The sequence below is a fragment of the Gekko japonicus genome, unplaced genomic scaffold, assembly GCF_001447785.1.
Source record: "Gekko japonicus isolate JY-2015 unplaced genomic scaffold, Gekko_japonicus_V1.1 scaffold317, whole genome shotgun sequence".
Classification (NCBI taxonomy): domain Eukaryota; kingdom Metazoa; phylum Chordata; class Lepidosauria; order Squamata; family Gekkonidae; genus Gekko; species Gekko japonicus.
Window position 1 is genome coordinate 556,516 of NW_015162487.1, and position 23,417 is coordinate 579,932.

Here is a 23,417-nt window from a genome sequence, read left to right on the forward strand (position 1 = left end):
CACAGTGGCCAACCAGTTCCTCTGGAGGGCCAACAACAGGGAAGAGAGGCAGAGGCCTTCCTAAGAACATCAGAAGATCTGTGCTGGATCAGACCAGTGGTCCATCTAGTCCAGCATCCTGTCTCACACAGTGGCCAGACAGTTCCTCTGTATGGCCAACAACAGGACATAGAGGCTGAGGCCTTCAAAGAACATCAGAAGATCTGTGCTGGATCAGACCAGTGGTCCATCTAGTCCAGCCTCCTGTCTCACACAGTGGCCAACCAGTTCCTCTGGAGGGCCAACAACAGGGCACAGAGGCAGAGGCCTTCCTAAGAACATAAGAAGAGCCCTGCTAGATCAGACCAGTGGTCCATCTAGTCCAGCATCCTGTCTCACACAGTGGCCAGCCAGTTGCCCTGGAGGAGGGCCAACAACAGGGCATACAGGCTGAGGTTCCCTTTAAGGCTGGTACCCACTGATAGACCTATCCTTCATGAATCGGTCTCCATGAATCTGTGGCTTTAAGGTCAGTGGTTCTCAACATGTAGCAAAGGGTAAGCTAGAAGTACTTCCCTCCCAGCAGCAAAGATTCAGCATGGCAGGCACCAAAAACTGCAATCTTAACAGCGGACCCTAGCAGGGTAACACTCAGGTCAGATCTGGCCACCCAAGGTCCTTCCCATCCCACCTCCCCCCTTCTTAGCAGGATGGTTTTGAGAGAGAATACAATATCCCCTGACAGTTCGAGATGGGTAGCTCAGGCAGGGCTATTTTTGGGCAGGAACACACAGGGACGGAGTTCCAGCTGGCTCCCAAGTTGGCCACGCCCCGCAGGAACTCATTAGCATAATAGGCCACACCCAACAACAGAAACTCATTAGGATTGGCTACATTAGGGGTGTGTGGCCTAACAGGCAAAGGAGTTCCTGCTACAAAAAAGCCCTGGGTTTTGACAACAGGGGGGGTTGGCCTAACAGGCAAAGGAGTTCCTGCTACAAAAAAGCCCTGGGTTTTGACAACAAACAAGGTAAACAGAATAACAAGCAAAAGGTGGGTGTGGCTGGATAACCACACTTCTGGTAACACGGGGGTGCAGCCTAATGATCTAATGAGCTGTGCTGTCAGGGGTGTGGCCCAATATGCTAATGAGTTCCTGCTGCTGGGTGTGTCCTATTATGCTAATGAGTTCCTGCTGGGCTTTTTCTACAAAAAGAGCCCTGGTAGCTGTATTAGTCTGCAGTAGCAAAATAAAACATGGGTCTAGTGGCATCTTAGAGACAGTTTATTCCAGCATTAAGTCCTTTTGAGTCAGAGTTTATTCCAGCATTAAGTCCTTTTGAGTCAGAGCTCCCTTCACAATGGAGATGGAGAAACATATACCTACCAGAAAGGCAGGTGACGTTACAGGAAATGGGTATTGTTTAAAGCTAACCTGTCAAAACAGTTAGGATCTTGTTTTAAACTGGTCACATTATGAGAAGACAAGAGTCACTGGAAAAGACAATAAGGCTAGGAAAAGTCGAGGGCAGCAGGAAAAGAGGAAGACCCCACGTGGGATGGATTGACTCAATCGAGGAAGCCACGAGGGCCCTCCGACTGCAGAACCTGAGCAAGGCCATTAACAACAGGACATTTTGCAAGACATTAATTCATAGGGTTTGCGACATCTCTCCTCCACTCACCCACTTTTCTGTTGTAATGTATGGATCAACCATAATGGATGTACACTTCGACACACCTGATGAAGTGAGCTGACAAACAAAGTCTCGTACTGGAATAAATTCTTTTTTGGGTCTCAAAGGTACCACGTGCCCCAGCGTAGCTATTTAAAAGCCCCAATCCTCAGAGGCTTATCTGCAAAGCAAAATGCAGCTGTACATCCTCCTTCTCCAAAGAGATGGCTGCCTGAAAGAGCTTACAGAATAAAGCAAGGAGGAGATCTAGCTTGAAAGGGAAAAAACCCACTGCCTGTAGATTGAGCACCACAGTTTAATGCATTATTCTGTTTTCCTTATTTTAAAAAAAATGCACGCTCTTCTTTCTAAGTTCCCTTACACGCAAACAAAAACAGCACATTACAAGCACGCTCACTTACTTTATGAGCCCATAAAGATTCAGTCTGGACAAACCCCCTCTCGCAGTCTTCCGCTTTCGTGCCGGGTGCCTCTTTAGGTTGAACGAACGGATCGGCGCTTTTCTGAGCGATCCTCCCTCCCCTGGCCCGGTAGTCGGACAGCATCGTGGCCAGCTCCTTGCTGCTGCTCAGGGGCTCCGCGATCCGGCTCACCACCAGCTCGTGGGGGGGCAGGATCTGCAGAGGCTTGGCCTGGGTGCTCCCGTTCATCGCCTGCAGCCCGCAGATGTCCCTCAAGAGCTGCTTCTTCCTCCTGCTCTCCAGCTCTTTGCCCTCCTTGTTGAGAAGAGGGGACAAGTAAACCTGCTCCGGGAAATACTCCCTGGTGGGGCACCTCATGCCCCTCTCCGTTAACAGGAATGGCTCCGGGAAGGTGATTATGGGGGAAATACAGAGAATGACGTCCTGCAGCTCCTGGTTGAAGGCCAAGGAGAAGGATTTGAGGCGATCTTCCGAGGAGGTGACTTCTTCTGTGATGTACAATCCGGTGTCGTCTTGCAGGGGATCCCTAAAAACTCTCGTGTGGCTTTTCGGCTCCTGGGGGCTATCCACATCCTGCAGGCTATCCAACTGGTCGCCATCCAAAATCCCCAGGTGGAGTGCCAACAGTGGCTCCGGCAACAGTGTCGGCATAAAGGGCGCTGCAGTTGTTAAATCCACCGGGAGGTGCCCTGGGAGGTCGCTGCTGTCGTCATCAGTCAGAATTTTTTGTTCCGAGGCACTGATGTCGTCGGACGGCACCAATTCCGAGATAATGGGTAGCTTGTCGGGAAACACGTCCGCGTCTTTTATCGTCATGCCGACTTCTCTGCTTGGCAGGTTTTGATACCCGTTTTCTTCTCCCCACTGCTTTTCGGGCGGAGAGAGAAGGGAGCCGTTCCTGGCCAGCATCGGGGGCATGGCGAATTCGTCCATAAGGAAGGAGATCTCCAGCTGGGAATGGTAAGCCACGCAGATCATGAAGATGAGGATCTCCTTCACCCGAGCCAGCTCGTATTCACCGGCGCCGCGCAGCTTAATGGTGCAGCCCAGGTGCTGCGGACACCCGTCAAAAAACATCAACGTTTTTGTTTGCTCTGGGAAATGGGAGGGCAGAGGAAGAGAGGGGAAGAAGATGAAGACAGGCAGTTTTAGCAAGAGGCAAATACACACACAGATCCAAGGCAGCTTGGGCAACACAGTGAAATGGCTTTAGATTCATAAAATGAAATAATTTGAACTTTCCCAAGTGTTAAAATCAACCATCTAAAAAAAGTCATTGCAACCAACACACACAGTAAGGAGAAGAATGCAAGAGATGCCAGGCTGCGCTCCCCCCCCCCCAGCAGAGACAGACAGTGCGGTGCAGAAGTTATAGTATCAGACTAGGATCTGGGAGACACCAGGTTCGAATCCCCACTTGTGCCATGGAAGTTTGCTGGGTGACCTCCGGCCAGTCATATGGTCTCAGCCTAACCTCCATCACAGTGTTATTGTGAGGACAAAAGGAAGAAGGGGAAAATCCTGTCAGTCACTTTAGGTCCCACATTGGGAACAGAAGTGGGGTATTTGATTGTTATTATGTTTTATTGTGTAAGATGTGACGGTGTTTGAAGCTGAAAAAGTAGCAGAGCACTCTGTTGTCTTTACAGAGTATGTACAATTTATTTACAGAGAATATATACAGTTTGTAGCAATTCAGGACTCCAACCATCAAAGTGCTACGCAGAACAGCAGTAACCATAAAGGCAGTGAGTTACCAAGAACTGGTTGCAATATCTACAAGTTTCGACCAATCAGAATACAGTCCTGTACAGTTGCTGAGTCACACCTATCGAAATAATGCAATCTAGAGTCACGTGATCACTCAGCTGTCAAACTAGACTGTCCTGATCTAAACATCCTGTCTACATGACTTGCTGTGATCTTGACAGCTATCTGTATATGCAGACAAGATGCCCTAAGCCTGCTTAGGTAGGGAGGGTGGGGTACAAATTTGAAGTAATAAATAAATAATAAATAAATAAGGAAGCAAGAGATGCTGAACAGCACTAATGACCAAAGGCAGCCTGCTTCATCAGAGGCTTGGTGAAAACAGAGGTGTTTGTGTCAGCTGTCTGGAAAACCAGGTCACCTGGTAGGCTGAGGGAGTTCCTTGGAGAAGGTGGAAGAGGAGGAAGAAGAGGAAGAAGAGGAAGAGGAAGAAGAGGAAGACGACGAAGAAGACGACAAAGAAGAAGACGAAGAAGAAGACGAAGAAGAGAAAGAAGAAGGGAAAGAAGAAGAGGAGGAGGAGATTGGATTTATACCCCGCCCTTCACTCGGAGATTCAGAGCGGCTTACAAACTCCTTTCCCTTCCCCTCCCCACAACAGACACCCTGTGAGGTGGGTGGGGCTGAGAGAACTCTGACACAAACTGCTCTCTTTCAAGGACAGCTGTGCCAGAGTCACATCAGCAGGTGCAAGTGGAGGAGTGGGGAATCAAACCCGGTTCTCCCAGATTAGAGTCCGCACACTTAACCACTACACCAAACCTCTGAAGAGGCCCCTCTTGACTTCTCAGTTCTTGGCACAGGGAGGTTTCTGCTCTCCCCACAAGGTCCGAAGAATATGGAAATTCTCTTACAAAGATGAGCGTGAAGAGTCGTTTTGGGGTAGGGGAACAAATAGTGCGATTCCACCATGATAGGAAATAAGGAAAAGGAAATGCAGGGGAAGATACGCTGCAGTAACAAAGCTAGCGTTGTGCACCTTATGAAATTCATCAGGCGTTAAAATGAGCTTTTCATATCAAAAAAGAACCCCCTTCAATACCCGCTTCTGGGCCCACCAGGCCAGCACTTCTGAGTTTTACTTACCATTAGGCAACTGGAATGCCTGGATGTAAAATTTGTGGCAGGTTCCCAGGTGTGGCTTGGTCAACAACTGGTCCATTGACATCACTAAGTCTCCCTGAGTCATTCGACTTACTCTGTCCAACACTTGCTGTAAGACATTGGTAAGATCAAGGATGTGTCTCAATCTACATCTCGCTTTGCATGACGCAGGGAGAGAATCACAGGTTAAGGGCCGTGGTCCTTAAACTTTCGTCTTCTATTGCCTACCAAGCAGACAACATGATCATCAAGTGCCCTCAAACACAAGATGATGATGATGATAAAAGGATATTATTATTATCATCAACAACATCAATAGTAATATCGTCATCATCATCAGCAACAACAACAGCACCACTCTAGAAAAGACGACTTTAGGTAAAGGTATAATTATGACCAATGCAGAGAAGGAAGATCGAGCTCAAAGCCTCATGGATGGATGGAGAACAGGTGGTGGCGTTTCGTTTTGCTTTTGCCCAAGTGTGGACGGGAGCTGCGGTGGCTCAAGTGGTTAAGATGCTGAACTGCAGGCTGTGGAAAGTCGGTAGTTCAGCAGTTCGAGACCCGAGTGTGCCGCATGAAGGCGTGAGCTCCCGTCTCTAGTTCCAGCTCCTGCCAACCTAGCAGTTCGAAAGCAAGAAATTGCAAGTAGATAAATAGGTACCACTTCGGTGGGAAGGGAATAGCGTTCCGTGCGCCTTGGTGTTTAGTCATGCTGGCCACATGACTAAGGAAACGTCTTCGGACAGCGCTGGCTCTTCGGCTTGGAAACGGAGATGAGCACCGCAACCCTAGAGTCGGATTCGACTGGCTTTCGAGCAAGGGAACCCTTACCTTTTAAGTGTGGACGGGGCATTACTGTTTGATTCCTATTTGCTCCATGCCACTTCAAAGGACCATGGAGAGAAACCTAGCACTCAGCTCAGGGGTGAGGCAGTATTTATTTTTTATTTATTTAATTAATTAATTTCTACCCCGCCCTCCCCGCCAAGGCTTGTCAGGGCTCACTGCAAATGGGGAGGAGGCTTCACCTAAAACCCTAAGAACTGCCCCTCAATATTTGAAGATCCGTATGGCCCTAGTGAAGAATCACTGGGTTAAGACACAAGGCTAAATCAAAGCTATTGACTAGTTTCTGGCTGGGGGTGTAGGCTCCACCCAACACAGAGATGGCACTCAGAAACCAAAACCTGCAACAGTATACCATTAGTGAACTTTCCTAAAACTAAGTAGCTATGTTTTCCCAGGAAAAGCAGAGATAAGGTAACAAAAAAATCATGTTTACAGGTGCAATGAGAAGACATGTGTGAAAGAGACTGGGCTGGAGACGACTCTGTCCTCCAACTCCACGCTTGCAGGATACAGCATCCTTGAACCTTTTGCAAAGACAAGCCAGCTACCAGCTACTTTAGGAAAAGCAAAGCTAGTCTAAAAATCTTCACGAGCACCGTGTGGAGGTGGAAAGTGCTACCAAGTTACAGCTGATTTACAGTTACCCCCTTAGGGTTTTCAAGGCAAGGGACGTTCAGAGGTGGCTTGCCCTTGCCCGCCTCTGCATAGCAACCAGTGTTCCCTCTAAGCTGAGTTAGTGTGAGCCAGCTCACAGTTTTTAAGCATCTGGCTCACACATTTTTGTCTTAGCTCAGGAATGAGGGCTCCACAGCAAACTAATTTATGCAGGATCCAAATCGCTCGCTCACAACTTTAATGCCAGCAGCTCACCAAGTAGGATTTTTGCTCACAAGACTCTACATCTTAGAGGGAACATTGATAACAACCCTGGACTTCCTTGGCAGTCTCCCATCCAAGTACCAACCAGGGCCGGCCCTTGCTTAGCTTCCGAGATCCTGACAAGATTGGGCTAGCCTGGGCCACCCAGGTCAGCACCCACACACACACTGCACACGAACACAAAGATTCTTAAACTAATGAGTAACTGGACAGAGAATAGCCAGCAATCTATTTACGTCTCCAAGAGCATTTTCCTTTGTAGTGGTTCATATTTAAAGGCGAACACCCCTAACTCCATTGAGAATCCCTGCACCTACCGGCTTGACGTTCGTGACTAGAGTAATGCCATGTTCCAGCAGCAGTTCCTGGGCGATATGGGCCACCGTTTTCTCGACCAGGACCAAAGTGGGCCTGACGTCCACTATCCGCTGAACGTAGTTCTTCAAAAACTCCCTTTCCTAATACAGCGAGAGGAGGTCAGGTGTCAGCGCTGAGAGTTCAGACAGTGCCTGGAGGATTAAGTGCCTTTCACACTTACAAAATGTTTAACTGGAAGGGATTCTCATTAAAACTGAGACATAGCAGCCCGAAACACACACACACACCCTTCTTCCCCCAGGACTCCAAAGCCAACTTTTCTGGCAGGAAAATTAGGAAATCCTGCAAAGCACTAAAAAAAAAAAAAAAAAGGCCTATGAAATATTTTCTCTGCTTTTGGAATGAGTGAAATGCTTTAAGACAAGGTTACTTACACTAAATACACAGCGTGAAACGTTTCTTCCTTAAGATAACCTACTGCATTAGATAACAATAATCTCTGTGTATGCAGTAGACCAGTACAACACTTTTGAGGAACTTCGGTTTAAATGTAAGTTTGGCAACAACAACTGATATATTGTTATGCATCTGTAAGTAATTCAAGGATTCGGGTTTTTTCAGAGTTAAAAGTTTAAAATACCTAGTCCTGCTGTTATGATTGCATGAAACTGTTTCTGTCCAAATACAGTTATTCTCTTTACTGCAGAATTTGCTTCATTTCAACTATTATTTCTATCTCTGAGATGGCATAAATTAAGACGTGTGCTAAGGCAGCACAGGGTACATATTGCAGCTCTTAATGTATTGGTTGTATTTGTCATTTTGCTTGTAAGAGAACTAAGACATTTATAATTTAAAATTCCATAAATAGGCTAAATAGTGCAATTTATTATACTCTACGTTATGAACAGGTTAGACTGGTAAATCAGCAAAATAAGCCAGGTTTGCTGGGTAAGTATTGTATATATTCCAAATTTTGTTTCCTCCCCAAAAAGGAAAAAGCGTTAATCCCCATGGCTTCAAAACTTCCAGGAACTTTATATTTCTCCCAACAGCTCAGACAGCTAAGCAGTGGGATTTTCATACCAAGATGGCAATAAAAACTGAAGATAGTTGGTTTTGCAGTAAAAACAGATTCAAGACCCGTAGCACCTCAAAGACCAAAAAGATATCTCACTGCAGATGCTGATTTTCTGCCCTCCCCCCACATTTCCCCTCTGCTCTAATCAAGGTGATAATAATATGCATGGTAGCTTTGCATCCTTTATGAGGATTATTTATAGCATCCCTCCCGCTTCCCTGAGTCCTTATATCCCAGTCCAGAAGTGGGAGGGATGCTGTAAAGCAGGGGTGTCAAACATGCGGCCCGGGGGCCAGATCAGGCCCTTGGAGGGCTTCTATCATGCCTGCAGTGAAACTGGCCATCTCCTGCTTCTTCTTCCAGTTCTGCTGCTGCTGCGTCATTGTAGGTTTGCAGCTTACAGATACACACCTGAACAGCATACTCAAGATTGCCACAGCACAGACGTTTTGATGCAATAATTCAGAGCAAGAGGTGTCCGTCATCAGACACTGTTAAATAAACAAAATATTGCAAGAGTGCTAATGTTTTAAGCATGTTTTTATTTTAAGTTTTTTAAAAAACACCCCTTTGTGTTTGTGTCCTTTAGAAAGTTTATATCTCGGCTACCTGGCATTACATTTTATGACACACGTGACCCGGCCCAACGAGGTCTCATTTATGTCAGATCTGGCCCTCATAACAAATGAGTTCGACACCCCTGCTGTAAAGGATGTCCATAAAGGATGCAAAGGTACCACGCATATTATCATCACCTTGATTAGAGCAGAGGGGAAATGCCTGGGGGGGGGGCCAGAAAATTAGCATCTAACCCCCTATCTCCATTCCTACTCGTGTCTGACAAAGGGAGGTTTGACTCTCGAAAGTTTACACCCTGAAACTCGTGTGGGTCTCCAAGGTGCTGCTGGACTTGAACCTAACAATAAAAACTGAGATACTCCGTCATGGAGATCAGCTGGATACTCTTGGACCAGTCAGCCTCACCCCCTCCACACAGGGCTGCTGCCATGAGGACAAAATGGAGAGTGATGTTGTAAGGTGCTCTGGGTCTCTACTGGAGAGAAAAAGCAGGAGATAAACAATTACAGGGAAGGGTCCAATCCTCCAAGCGGTCTTCCTCCAGCTTGTCGCTCTTCCTCCAACAGAAGAGCCACTTAATTTGGAGGAAGACTTCAGCCTTGAACCTAAAGCAAAGGGGTGTGCGCGAATATTTAAATAACCAAACAGACTTTGCTCTGTGGAGTGGTAAGACCGGGGTAGGATCCACCCCCTGTGAGCCATATTCTGCAAATGTGCTTTAAGAAATATTCATAGATTCATATTTACAAAAATACAGATTCTACCCACTTGACGGACTATAGGATCTATACACGTAAACTTCGTTTCTTCTCGGTAGAGGTATTCAATGGAACATTTCAACAGAAGGATTTTGGGGGTTTTAATACAGAAATTCATCTGAGGGGGAAGAGAAAAAGAGACAAAGTTGCTGAATGCAAAGAAATACCATTTTGCATATGTATATAATGTTCACGTTGCAAATTTTTGACCTCCCTACTGAAAACAATGTCAAAAAAGAAAAGAAAAGAAATAGAAAACTCACAACTTTAATGCAAGTAAAGAACTACAGAAGTTGCCTTTTGTACCTGTTCATTAATGTTCATTGTAATAAGCGTATACATTTTTTTAGGTCACATAAGAAGCTGCCTTATATTGAATCAGCTTTTGCACTGGTTAGACTATAACCCTGTTTATGTGTCTCAGGACGATCTTCTGTTGATTAAAGTTGTTCTGATTATTATGTGATTTTTCTAGAGGCCTTTGCACAAATCAGATTGTTATCAAATAACTCTGCTTATATGTCTTAGGACTATTTGGTGCTTGGGGGGGTCAACAGTGGGAAGGATTCTAATGTCCTGGCCCCACTGGTGGACCTCCTGATGGCACCCGGTATTTCTGGCCACTGTGTGATACAGAGTGTTGGACTGGATGGCCATTTGGCCTGATCCAACATTGGCGTCTCTTATGTTCTTATGTTATTATTTTCTGTTCTGATTACTACGTGAGTATCTTTCTACTGTTTGTGCTTAGTAGATATATTCATTGCAATTGCTTTGTTTAAAAAAAACCCTGCACTTAAAACTTTGTTAAAAATTCTTTATGGTTTTCTGTGCTTATTTTCACAGTTTGTTTCTATACATTTCTTCTGCATTTTGCTGACTGTGATTCCTCTAGATTGTTATACTAAATCAGACCTTTGCTCCATCAAAGGCATTATTGTCTACCGAGACTGGCAGCAGCTCTCCAGGGTCTCAGTTGGAGGCCTTTCATATAGCCTACCACCTTGAGCCTTTTAACTGGAGATGCAGGGGATTGAACCTGGGACCTTCTGCATGCCAAGCAGATGCTCTGCCATTGAGCCATGGCCCCTCCCCGCACATCTGTCTCTGTGTTATGGCTTCTAATTGTTGACTCGTTTGCTATTCCTGTGAAATTTCGTTCCAATAAAATGGAACGTATGACACAATTCTGCTCCTATGAAGCATAACTCATTAAGCGCCAGCCTTGCATGTGACTCAGGTACAGATGTTTTGACTTTTCAGGCATCCAGTGGACTGCATCACCAAGAGGTGCGGTGGCCAGATCCTTGTTCTGATCCTGTGCACATCTGAACACAAGTGTTTTGCCAAACAGGCACTTACAGAAGGTAAGCAGGACCTATGCAGAACTTGGGCAAAAACATACGTTTTGCTAATAATCCAGGTCTGATGATTATTTGGCAGGAGTGTCAAAACATTTATTTATTTATTTAACTTTACATCTGCTATACCGCCCTAACCCCTAGGGGTCTCTGGGCGGTTTACATTTGTTATGGTTCTAGGAACCTTTCTTCCCTAACTTGGGCCACAAGTGATAGGATGGGGAAACCTACCAGCACCCTAGTTGGAGCGTGGCCTGCAGGCTGGAACCGGCCTGTCCAGGGCTCTTACCCAGCTTGTGAACAACTGGTCATTATGTTTATTGCCAGATGACCAAGACCAGGGGTCGTTTCGTAGAAAAAGAGCTAGGGGAACTCATTAGCTTAACTCATTAGCATATGCCACACCCCCTGACATCACCGGAAGTGTCATAAGGCCACACCCCCTGACATCACCGGAAGTGTGTCATAAGGCCACACACCCTGCCCCCAATGGTCCCGGCCGCCGCCACCGGCCTTGCAGCTCCACTGCAGAGACCTGCAAGGCCGGCGGGAGTGCAAGGAAGCCCCGCGAAGGCCCTCCCTGGCCCCAGGCAGGCAGGGGTGGGGAGAGGCAGGGAGGAAGCAACTTACCCTCCCTCTTCTCCTGCCTCCTCCTGGCTGAATGAGGGCCGGAAGCGGGGCGGCCGGAAGCGGGGGCGGGGCTTCGACATGTGCCCCACCCACCGTACCTCACCCGGGGGAACTGCAATCCCCCACGATCCCCACGATCCCCCCGAAATGACCTCTGACCAAGACTGTGCATTATATCCCTGTATAATGTCCCAGTGCTAATGAGTAATGCATGGTGGAAGTGGGAGGGTGGGCATCAGGGAGAGACTGTAAGGAAATACTGAAAGAATGTTAATGGCTTAAGCATGTTTGTATTTCAAGTAAAAAGTAATATCGTTAACTGGGTCTGCCTGTGTCCTTTATAAAGTTTATATCTCCCGTACCTGGCATTACATTTTATGGCACACGTGGCCTGGCCCAACAAAGTGACATTTATATCAGATCCGGCCCTCGTAACAAATGAGTCTGACGCCTCTGTTAGGGAGCAGCGTGATGGAATCCAAGTCACAACCTTTCTAGTACTAAGGAAGAGAGCAAAACTGGGGAGCTGCAGAGCTGTTTCTTCACAAGGAAATGACAGGGAGCAGAGACATTTCTCCAAACGAGCCTTTCCTCAAGGTATACAAACTCAAGTACAGCTGCATCCTACCTTTTTATGAACGATGTTCTTGGTGCACACAAAACCATTCACCATCATCGAGTCAAATTTCTTCCCACCGGGAATCTGGCAAACAGAAAAGATCATTACGTTTCATCTCCTCGTTTTCCAGACACGCCTAGTTTTGAGCTAATACGCAGAGATGTTTTAGAGGAAGGGCTTTTTACCACAACCATCAAGAAGCCAACCAGAAACAGCCTTGGAAAGACGTGACCTGAGCTAAGTTCCTTTGAACAGCTCCTCTATGGACCAGAGAACTCTGCCTATGATTTCAATCACTTAGTTTAGGGCCTTTCTGCACCATCATTCTGTTTGCCTTACACTCAACATTCAGCTGATGTTCACTTGTTGGGTTTGATCCAGGGTGACGTTTCCACTTGCACTAGAGCTCTTGCGCGAGAGGAAGCACAAGAAAAAGAGCACGATAGCCACTTGCACCAAGTCTAACTTATTGTAGTCCCGCTTGCATTTCTAGTTGGGCAAGAATTAGTGTAACACAATTTCTGGGCACTATAATAGATAGGGAAGAAAGTGCTGGTGTTATGCAAGACCTTGTGCAAGTGTAACTGTTCCAAGTCCACTCATGTTTAGAGCTTCTGCATCGCTGGATCCAAGCCGTGGATTACAATCTAGACATCCTGGAAGTACTGTTCTTTCTGAGGAATCTCTCCTTTTCACAGCACTCAAAATAACAATGTGCTGTAGATCAGGAAAGACTGTCCCTTTCGCCACCTAACTGGACTGTACAATCTGAAGTATTCGCATATAACATGGTAGGAAGAATCTTTTTTTTTTAAAAAAAGTGCATTTTAACTTTCGAGATTGAGAGCTCCCCTGCTAGGCACAGAGGTGGCACATAATACACCCACAACCCACACAGATGAATGCCAGCTAGTCTTCCTCCTTGCCAACACTAGCCTCCCCCCCCCCAAACGTTTAAAGAGCTTCTCTGAAGACATGCAATTTGAGCACTGGGTGAAGATAGATCAGCAATCCCCTCCCCACCCCCCACCCCGCTTTCCACCTCTTTGCTCTGCTCCTTGTAGCTTCACCCAGTGCTCAAACGAGAAGTAAACCAAAGAGCCGTAGCCGAGGTCTGTGCAAGTTTGTTCACACACAAGTCCAAAAGTGCCTGTGACACACAACCTTGAGCAAGGATTTAACTGCTGAGTAATTCCTGAAGGTGTAATTAACAGGTTGCCGTTGTTTATATAAACCAAGTCTCTGAAGGTACTTCTGAATCCAAACCCAAAGACATCGAGCTAGCTTATCAGTTTTCCATTTCACAACTAAACCTTTGTTGTTGTTGTGGTTACCATCAAGTTGCAGCTGACTTATGGCGACCCCACAGAGTTTCCAAGGGAAGAAAACAAACAGAGGTGGTTTGTCACTGACTGCCTCTGGACTGACTGCCCCTAATAGCCTCCCATCCAAATACTAACCAGGGCCGACCCTGCTTAGCTTCCAAGACAGGGCTAGCCTAGACTATCCAAGTCAGGGCAAGGAAACTTTAGTGATGGTATTCACTTGGCCAGTCTTAATATTCATGCAATCAGGCATAAGACTAAATAAAACCTTATCTCCTTCCAGCTGTAGCCTATATGAAGGGGATTATAAATCGCATTCAAAAGCACAGAGAAACAAAAAGTTTTCAAAGGAGTTTATAACTAAAAAACCCCAACACACAACCAAGCAGCAACCAAGTCCTATTTGAGCCTTGGCAGAAAAAGGGATGAAGTTGGGGTGGAAGCAGCCATTTACAGTAGTTTCAAAGGGAAACAACAGAGAACCCCAAAAATGCCAGTATAATAATCTGGTTCAAGGGCTAGTTCAGACCTATTCACCTTGCGACCCGGCAGCCATGCTCTGGGGGCTTGCCAGTGGTCCAAACAGATCTCCCGTTTCTACAGACCAAGAAAAGTTAAGTCAGGGGACACAAGTCCCGTGGGCCTGGACTCATTTCAGCTTGTTAGGGCAGAAACTCCCGCCGGAGCCTTTTCCATTGTTCAACAACCAGCCTGCCTCTGAAGTGCTGGTCTTTCTCTTTCCTTCCTCGGCTCCTGTCCCGCCAACTCACCTTTTTGACATGGACGAACTGGCGGATGTCCATGTCGTCATCTCTGTTCTTGACGTCAGGACGGACGGTCTGAACCACCTGGCAGACAACGGGCACAATGATGTCCCTCCAGGAGAGGGATAAGGATTCGCTGTACAGCAACTGCTGGAGCAGTGCCAGCATGTGGTTGTGATTGGCTGAGCTGCAGCGAAAGGGTAAAAAAAAAAAAAGAATCAGAAGAAAAGTAACTCCTGTTACGAAGGGCTCTTATTCTTTCATTGGTCAACAGCTTCTACGAGATCCATCCACCCGACAAGGGCACATCCTTTACATTTAACATGTTCGTCTTTGCCTGAAAATGAACTTGTAACTCTAGATTTCAAGCAGAGGTCATTTCGGGGGGGGATCACGGGGGATCGCAGTTCCCCCGGGTGAGGTACGGGGGGCGACCAGGGAGGGCCTTCGCGGGGCTTCCTTGCACTCCCGCCGGCCTTGCAGGTCCACCGCCGGGCCCCTCAAGGGGCTCGGCAGTGGAGCTGCAAGGCCGCCGGCGGCGGCCGGGACGGTTGGGGGTGGGGTGTGTGGCCTTATGACACACTTCCGGTGATGTCAGGGGGTGTGGCCTTATGACACACTTCCAGTGATGTCAGGGGGTGTGGCATATGCTAATGAGTTCCCCTAGCTCTTTTTCTACGAAACGACCCCTGATTTCAAGGTATCATGGTGAGCCTGAGTTACAAGCCATCAAGCCACAACTAGCTCATGACAACTCTTAGTGGGGTTTTCAAGGCAAGAGATGAGCATTTGCCATTGCGCTCCTCAGCACAGCAACCGTGGACTTCCCTGGTGATCTCCCCATCCAAGTACTAACCAGAGTCCATCCTGCTTAGCTTTCAAGCTCTGATGAGATTGGGTTAAACTGGGGTATTGCGCTGCTCCTTAAGAGAACATAAGAACATAAGTTGGATCAAGCCAATGGCCCAGCCAGTCCAACACTCTGTCACACAGTGGCCAAAAATACCAGGTGCCATCAGGAGGTCCACCAGTGGGGCCTTAATCTTCCTTAAGTCTCGATTAATACTGATTTGTCCCATTCTAACCCATACGGTACAATATTCGTATGCAGAATTCACTACAATATTCGCAAGCAGAATTCACCTCATTTTCCCCCACAGAGGCATTTATCTGAAGTTACCCCGATATGCAAGACTTCCTCTATTACAGGAACATCTTCAAAACTAGCATGCCCTCTGATGAGATACATCCACTGTTTTTACACAAGAATGTATTTCAACTCAGTTGCCTCCTCATATGATAGAAAGAGGTTTTGTGCAGCCCTTTTGCTACCTCAGATATTTATATCCAAAGAATATAATGTACAGGCTATTATTGGAACCAAAACCAGGTAGATGGAAGGAAATGACAGATTCCCACTGTGAAATATTTCATTAAGTAACCTCCAGCACTGACACTGTAAATATTGATAGTACCAACTGCAAGAGCAAGGGAACCGAATAAACCCTTCCACCTTAAGAATCCACAGAGGCCCAAAGAAAGGTACACTCTAGACTTCGGCACTCCCATGACCCAACTTACAGCAGTCTCTCCATCGCTTGCTTTTCCCCATTTTCCTCTCTCAGCAAGTCAAGGTTGCTATGGTGCCACCCCAACGGCGTGAAGAAAAGATCTTTGGATTTCTCTTCCACCCTCCGATTGAACAACGACTCTAAGAAACAGTACGGGAAAGGGGGGAGTTGTGAGATTATAATGCATGGACACAATTCTTCCTTCTAACAAATCAGCCTATTTGTCCATCAAGGTCAGTACTGTCTACTCAGACTGGCACCAGCTCTCCAGGGTCTCAAGAAGAGGCCTTTCACATCACCTGCTCTGGGATCCTTTTAACTGGAGATGCCAGGGAACGACTCTGGGACCTCCTGCATGCCAAGCAGATGCTGAACTGCCAAGCCCTGAGGCCTCCTCAATACCACCCTTTTTTCAAAGTGATTTTGCAAACAGCCGTTTTATGCAACATTTTCCCTACATTGGTGGGTGCTGCTACACAGGACACATCCTTTAAGAGGTGCCTATCTGCCATAAGCTAATTGATTCTCCAGCTCAACTGCGTGACCTATTATACCTGAAGCTCTGTGTGTCAGCCAGTTCATGGGCTCCGGCAAAGAAACTTGTACAGAAGTATTACTTGTCATTTAGGTTTGCTCTCTTTTAGATTTGTGGGGGGCTTTCATGAGTCACTTCTCACTTCTGACTCATGGAAGCTTATACCCTGCTACAAATTTTGTCGATCTTTTAAGGTGCTACTGGACTTTTGCTCTTTTCAGTTTGTAAACCTGGTCACTGAAACTACTGCATAAATCCAACCTCACCTTCCAGATGAACTAATCCAACACTTACTTAATATGACCTATACAGTAAAAACAGTCGCACATTTATATCAGATGATAGAGGAGACGATAGGGGATTCCCTGAACACAGGCATCCCCGATTCCAGATTAAATTCCAAAAGGACCTGGGGATGGGGTTTAACTGGGTGGTACGTGTGACGCAGCAATGTATTTATTTTATTTAAAACCCCTTTTTTGTGCCACCTTCCCACCCAACTTAGGATCCCCCCCCAAAGTAGCAGACAATCAAAACGTTAAAAACAAGCTTTAAAAGATATAAAAGCAATGAAAAATGCAACACAAAAATGAAAAAGGAAGGGCCAGTGACAGATTACCAAACAAAACAGAAAAGTCTTCACCCAATGGTTGACGGGGAACAGACGAAATCTTCCCAGGGAGGTCACTGTATTTATTGCCAAAATATCCTGCTGTAGTTTTTGGAAGAATATTTGCAACATGCTTCTTGGCAAGCTTTTGCTTTTAAGAGACAGATTTTTTTTTAAAGTAGCCAAAAATTTAAAAGACAATGGAACTATTAAGGTATTATTTTACTGAAAAACTACTTCAGAGGTCCAGCATTATGAGATTTTTGAACTGTGAAGGGTACAGGGGTTTCTTATAGGCCCCGGCTGCTTGTCTGAAGAAGCCAAGAAGCAGAAAACTGAGCTTCGCTTTTATTATGAGAGGGACAGGAACACACACAGTGAATACCAGTCATCAGCTTAAAAAGGAGCTTCAGGTAGCTCCTTCTGTGTGCGTACACAGAACTGTTTGAACAGGATGCTCACGCAAGCTTGAAACTGTGCCACACAGCGACAGAAGCCAAAGGGAAAGGACAGATGGGGTCACATTTGACGTTTGCCTGCAGAGGTTTCATCAGGCTTGGGACGCAATCCCGTTTTGCCCTAATGCAAGAAGCTTTTCACAAACAAGTGGTGAGGATAACACACCTTTAAACTGAACACTCGACACCTCCACTGGCCGGAAAACGAATTCCCACCCCCCCTTCCCCTTACCTTTGATGAAAGCGTCGCTTATTGAGATCATCTGTTGCCCTCCGTTGTCTGCAATCAAGTACTCTGAAAGAAGAGAGCGAGCAAAAAGAAAAAAAAGAAAGGGATAATGTATGGAGATGGGAGAAGAAACTAAGGAAACGACAGGTTGGGCTGGTGTGGCTACTGTAATTACAGGGCTTCCACGCCCACTCCAAAAGCAAGAGAAAAAACAGTATTACTCATAGCATATGTTTAGCCTCTGTTGTAGTAACAGCTCCAGAAAGCGAAAGGCTAGAAATAACCTTGACTTCTCTCGGGCTCTGTCTCTGCATCGGCATGCCTCCTAAATATTAAGGATCTATCTGCCCAGAGTGATAGGGAAAAGACAACAAGGGCAGAGAGCCCCCTTTCTGAATCCACACTGACTCCGTTTACCTAATGGCTGGATAACCTTCCACTGTGGAGTTTCACGCAGCAAGCGAGGGTTCAGATAAGACCAGAAAATAAAAAACCAAGGCTGCTGTTCACATATTTTTATATTAATTATCCCCCCCCCGGGCTGTCACTCTCGACAAACGACTTATGTACAGCGGGGAGGCAACACCCTGGGATCCATTATGCGGGTTACTAAAGAGAGGCCCTTGTCTGGGACAATTGCAGTTTGTCGAGAGGATGGAAAATACTGGCGAGGGAAGGGGAAAAGAGCCCTGAGCGGACTCTCTGCCGTGAAAGGTCAGCTAATGCTGCAGCCGAGAGAACCGTCCAGGGACTGTAACCTGCCAATTCTGCTCTGCAGTCTCATGTTCACAACAGTAATCGTTGCCATGAAGAGACAGCAGAAGTATCTCAGTTTCAAAACTTGCCCTGTATGGTTACACTCAATAAGGGAAGCGAGAGCCCAAAGAGGTTATCTGAATACAACCAGCCACACTACTCAGCTGAGCGTAAATATCTTTCCTCCAAACGTCCCTCAGTTTGTAGAGCCCCCCCCTTTGCCTGACTCTCCCCAGGGGTGAAAAAACAAAACAAGAAAGTCTCTATTTGGCCTCCTAGAGCATCATGCCGGAAAAACTCTGAAGCGGCTCCCCAAAACCTTACTCAAGCCCTGTTCCAGGATATGACAGCCTTCCCTGCTCCCACTGAAATTTCCAATAGGTTAGGAAAAACATCTGCAAATATCACACAGACCCAGTATTTAGCCATTTAAAAGATTGCCTTGCTCTATCACTCCCACAACAAAATGTGCACGTTTTCTTAAGATGCGAAGTCTCCTTTAAAACAGGACAGAACTCCCACCCAACAGTGTGAATGGAAGACCAGCCCCCCCACCCTGCCCACACTCCCCCCTGTATTTTTAGAATGTTCAAAACCCACTTAAAGCAACAGCAGTTCTACTGCGATGCTAGCTTCCAGCACTGAAAATCTACACACACGGCAAACCCAATCTTTATCTACAGGAAAAAGAGTCTTCTCTTGCCCCCCCAATTCAGTACATGGTAGATTTCTCTCTCTATTGGTTCTGCCTTCCTTGGGTCCCTCAGCATGCCTTGTTACCCAATTCCTTCCTTCCTTCGCCTGTTTTTAATGCCTAAGCAGCTCCAGTTTCAATTTACTATAAATAACTCACATATCACTGCAAGTTGTAAATACAGCCCTTCCAGAACTACTCTGCACTGTATGAATCCTACTTCATAGAGTTTAGGACTGTGAAGTTAGAGGCAGCCTTCGAAGAGGCTTAATTTATCGGACACTGTTGCAGAGGTGCGATACTTCAAGACCAGAGGCTTGAAGGAGAACGCACTGCACATGTACAAAAAAAACAAACAGAAGTCTAGCAGCACCTCCAAGTCCAGCGGCTTTTCTCCGGCACAAGCTATTCCGAGTCAGAGCTTGCTTCATGAAACGCACGGAGGTACAGCCACCGCAATGGGGAGGTATTACAAAGGGAACATGGAAGAAAATCAACCCGTTCTAGTCAGAGTGGGTGAGGATCACTCCTGCGTGTTCAAGAAGGGCCAGAGGGGTTTTAACATAAAATCAGATGTAATCTTGTATTAATTCTGCTCTGCCCGTCTTCAGCAGTTGACGGTAGTGGTGTAGTGAGCCAACGTGGTGTAGAGGGTAAGAGTGCTGGATCAGTCCACAAGTGCTGTCCTGTCCACAGCGCTGTTTATGACCTTTTTCCACTGCCCTTACTGTTTTGGATACTATCTGGACACTGAAGTTTCCTCGGGTGATTAGTTCATAAGGCACGAGCTTGGAACTGCTATTGTCATTTATTGTTTTACTGTCTTTACTGCTTGTGGATTTTATGTTGTGAGCCGCCGTGAGCCCATTTTGGGGAGTAGTTGTTGTTCAGTCGCACAGTCGAGTACGACTCTTCGCGACCCCATGGACCAGATCATGCCAGGCCCTCCTGTCTTCCGCCATCCTCTGAAGTTTGCTCAATTTCATGTTTGTTGCATCTATGACACTGTCTAACCATCTCATCCTTTGCTGTCCCCATCTTCTTTGACCTTCAGTCTTTCCCAGCATCAGGGTCTTCTCCAGTGAGTGCTCCCTTCTCATTGGGTGGCCAAAGTATTTGAGCTTCAGTTTCATTATCTGGCCTTCCAGGGAACAGTCAGGGTTGATTTCTTTTAGGATTGACTGATTTGTTCACCTTGCAGTCCAAGGGACTCTCAAGAGTCTTCTCCAGCACCATAGTTCAAAATAATCTATTCTTCGGCGGTCTGCCTTCCTTATAGTCCAACTCTCGCAGCCATACATGACTACTGGGAATACCATTGCTTTGACCATGCGGACTTTTGTTGGCAGGGTGATGTCTCTACATTTTATCATGCTGTTGAGGTTCGCCATCTCTTTCCTCCCAAGGAGCAGGCGTCTTTAAATTTCATGACTGCTGTCACAGTCTGCGGTGATCTGGGATCCCAGGAACGTGATGTCTGTCACTACTTCCACGACTTCCCCTTCTATTTGCCAAGGAGTGATGGGGCCGGATGCCATGATCTTAGTTTTTTTTTATGTTGAGCTTCAAGCCCACTTTTGCGCTCTCCTCTTTTACCCTGAGCAAGAGGCTCTTGAGGTCCTCTTCACTTTCTGCCATCAGAGTGGTATCGTCTGCATATCTGAGGTTGTTGATCTTTTCCCCAGCAATCTTAATGCCCGCTTGTGATTCATCTAGGCCAGCATTTCGCAGTCTCTTTAGGGACCTGCCATAGAGTAGGGCGGGGTACAAATTTAATAAGTAAGTAAATAAATTAGTATCTGGGAGACCCAAGTTCGAATCCCCACTCTGCCATGGAAGCTCGCTAGGTGACCTTGGGGCAATCGCATTCTCTCACCCTCACCTACCTCACAGGGCTGTTGTGAGGATGAAATGGAAGAGACGAAAACGATGTAAGCTGCTTTGAGTTCCCCCAGTGGAGAGAAATGTAGGATACAAACGAATAAAGGAAAAATAAACAGATAGTGTTCCCCAATTCCGAACAGGCTGATTTCTCTCCAGTTGGTTATTGTTTTCAAACTAGCTGCTCTGTTGGAACGTCTCTTCACTTCTGCCTTTCTGTTGCTTGCAATGTTAACTATAAATAACTTCTACGGATGTATATTTCATGTGTCTAATGCACGGAGCTCTGACTCAGTTTTGTCAGTATTTACCGTGCCACTGGGCTTACGTTTAATTTTGCTACCACAGGCTGACAGGGCTACACCTTCTGACATCAATACGAGAAACTCCCTGCCCTAGGATGACATCCTACAACTTCAGACGAAGAACGTGAAGCTGAAACACTTTACAGAAGCCCCAATGGCAACTCCTCCCATTCCTGTTCTTACGCTTACAAGTTTACATGACAGAACAAAACCCAGCAACTATGGTGCCTGGCAGTCTGGCCTTACTTTTCCTGCGTTCACTGCCGAGTTTATATGCATCAACCCAGAAGCATCGCCCCAGAAGTCAAGAGCCTTTCTTCCAGGGAATCAGACTTTAAAAGACTTTGAGGAGCTTTAAAAGGGGATTCACTGTGAGAGGATGCAGCGATGGCCACAGGCACAGACAGCTTTAAAAGGAGATTAGACAGATTAATGGGGGAAAGGCCTATCAGTGGCTACTAGCCGCGGTGACTAAAGCAAACCTCCACATTCAGAGGCACTAATCCTCTGAATCCCAGTGCCAGGAGGTAACATCAGGGGAAGGCCCCGGCCACTACACCCTGTTGTTGGCTTCCCAGAGGAGGAGGAGGAGGAGGAGGAGGAGGAGGAGGAGGAAGAGGAGGAGTTCGGTTTTATACTCCACCCTTCACTTGGGAGTCTCAGAGTGGCTTACAATCTCCTTTCCCCTCCTCTCCCCACAACAGATACCCTGTGAGGTAGGTGGGGCTGAGAGAGTTCTTCGAACTGCTCTTGAGAGAGCAGCTCTGAGAGAACTGGGACTGACCCCAGGTCACTCCAGCAGCTGCACGTGAAGGAGTGGGGCAGTGGGGAATCAAACACGGTTCTCCTAGATTAGAGTCTGCGCTCTTAACCACTACACCAAACAGGCTCTCTGAGACAGGATGCTGGACTAGGCAGATCACTGGTCTGATCCAGCAGGACTCTTCTTATGTTACACAGATTCAGGCAGGAGAGCAGAGCTACAGGTGCAGCCTCATTTGGAATACTTTGTGCAGTTCTGGTCACTGTATCCCAATAAGGCCACTGTATACCAAAACTGGGAAAAATAGAGGCGGGCAACCTAGACGATTAAGGGGTTGGAACCCCTTTTCCTATGAGGGAAGGCTACAGAACCTGGGACTTTTCAATCTAGAAAAAACAAACAGCTAAGTGGGGGAGACGACTGAAACTTATTCATTTATGCATGGGTTGGACAGCCATGGATAGAGGGAGTCTTTTCTCCCTTAACACTAGAACCTCAGGGGCACCCGATGTACCTGAGGGGCAATAGAGTTGGGAGAGACAAAAGGAAGGGGTTTTTTTGTCTTAATGATGAAATTAAAATGTGGAATTCACTCGCACTGGCCTCAGGGACAGCTATGAGTGTAGGCAGCTTTAGCAGAGGGTTAGACAGATGCATGGAGGATAGGTCCATCAAAGGCCATGGTGTGCATAGGCAGCAACCCGGAGGCTATATTAGGGGAAGGCTTTGGCCTCCATGCCAAGATGACCACTATTCAAAGCAACAGGACTCAATAGACCACTGGCCTGATCTAGCAGGGCTCTCCTTCTGCTAAGGAACCACACTCTGTACTGAAGCAGGACTGCTACAGAAGTGAGCACCTAAAAGAGCGGACAGAACAGTCTCGTATCCGTGGATGCTTTCATAGACACCCATTTAAAATGGAAGCAGCCATGGGATATATGACTCAGAGCATGGATTCAAAACCCATGCCAGACTTTTAACTTTGTGTTTTTACTCCTCAAGGAGTAACCTATGCTACTTTTATTACGGTATGCATTTAACTCTAGGTGGTAATTAAGTGTTACCCACAAAAAACTCTTGAGCACTGTGGTATTGGCTTGCCCAAGCCAAGCTTACTATATCCCCATATGCATTTCTGCTTGCAGAAGATCTTGTGCCTAACATTTCTGGACATTATAAAATATCGGGAGGAAAGCGGTAGGCATTGCACAAGATCTCGCGCAAGCAGGGCTGCGCAAAGTCCATTTATATTTCCAATTGCAAATTGCTGGATCCAAGCCTCCATCTGGCTGCCAAGTAGCTTAAGTTCATAGTGCTCTTTAAGCCCTTTGGCAATATATTTGTGTCAGCTGCCAATAAAACTTTGAATCGGGTTTTTCAGGATTTCTTGTGAAAGACCTGGAAGACTGACCATTTAAATGTCTTTATCTCAATGAACTACATCAGAACATTTTTTTTGACACATGCAACCACA

At 46.5% G+C, this 23,417-nt stretch overlaps 1 protein-coding gene across 1 annotated transcript in view; it reads right to left on the reverse strand.

The window, feature by feature from the left end:
• Positions 1-23,417, reverse strand: part of PIKFYVE (phosphoinositide kinase, FYVE finger containing) — a 108,492-nt gene that overhangs the window by 44,185 nt on the left and 40,890 nt on the right. The window contains exons 12-19 of the mRNA XM_015405936.1: positions 17,545-17,607; positions 15,720-15,849; positions 14,145-14,325; positions 12,059-12,133; positions 9,450-9,557; positions 7,021-7,161; positions 4,955-5,081; positions 2,078-3,192 (exon numbers count right to left, since the gene is read on the reverse strand). Coding sequence (XP_015261422.1) covers positions 2,078-3,192; positions 4,955-5,081; positions 7,021-7,161; positions 9,450-9,557; positions 12,059-12,133; positions 14,145-14,325; positions 15,720-15,849; positions 17,545-17,607 — 1,940 coding nt within the window. The remainder of the gene's footprint in view (positions 1-2,077; positions 3,193-4,954; positions 5,082-7,020; positions 7,162-9,449; positions 9,558-12,058; positions 12,134-14,144; positions 14,326-15,719; positions 15,850-17,544; positions 17,608-23,417) is intronic.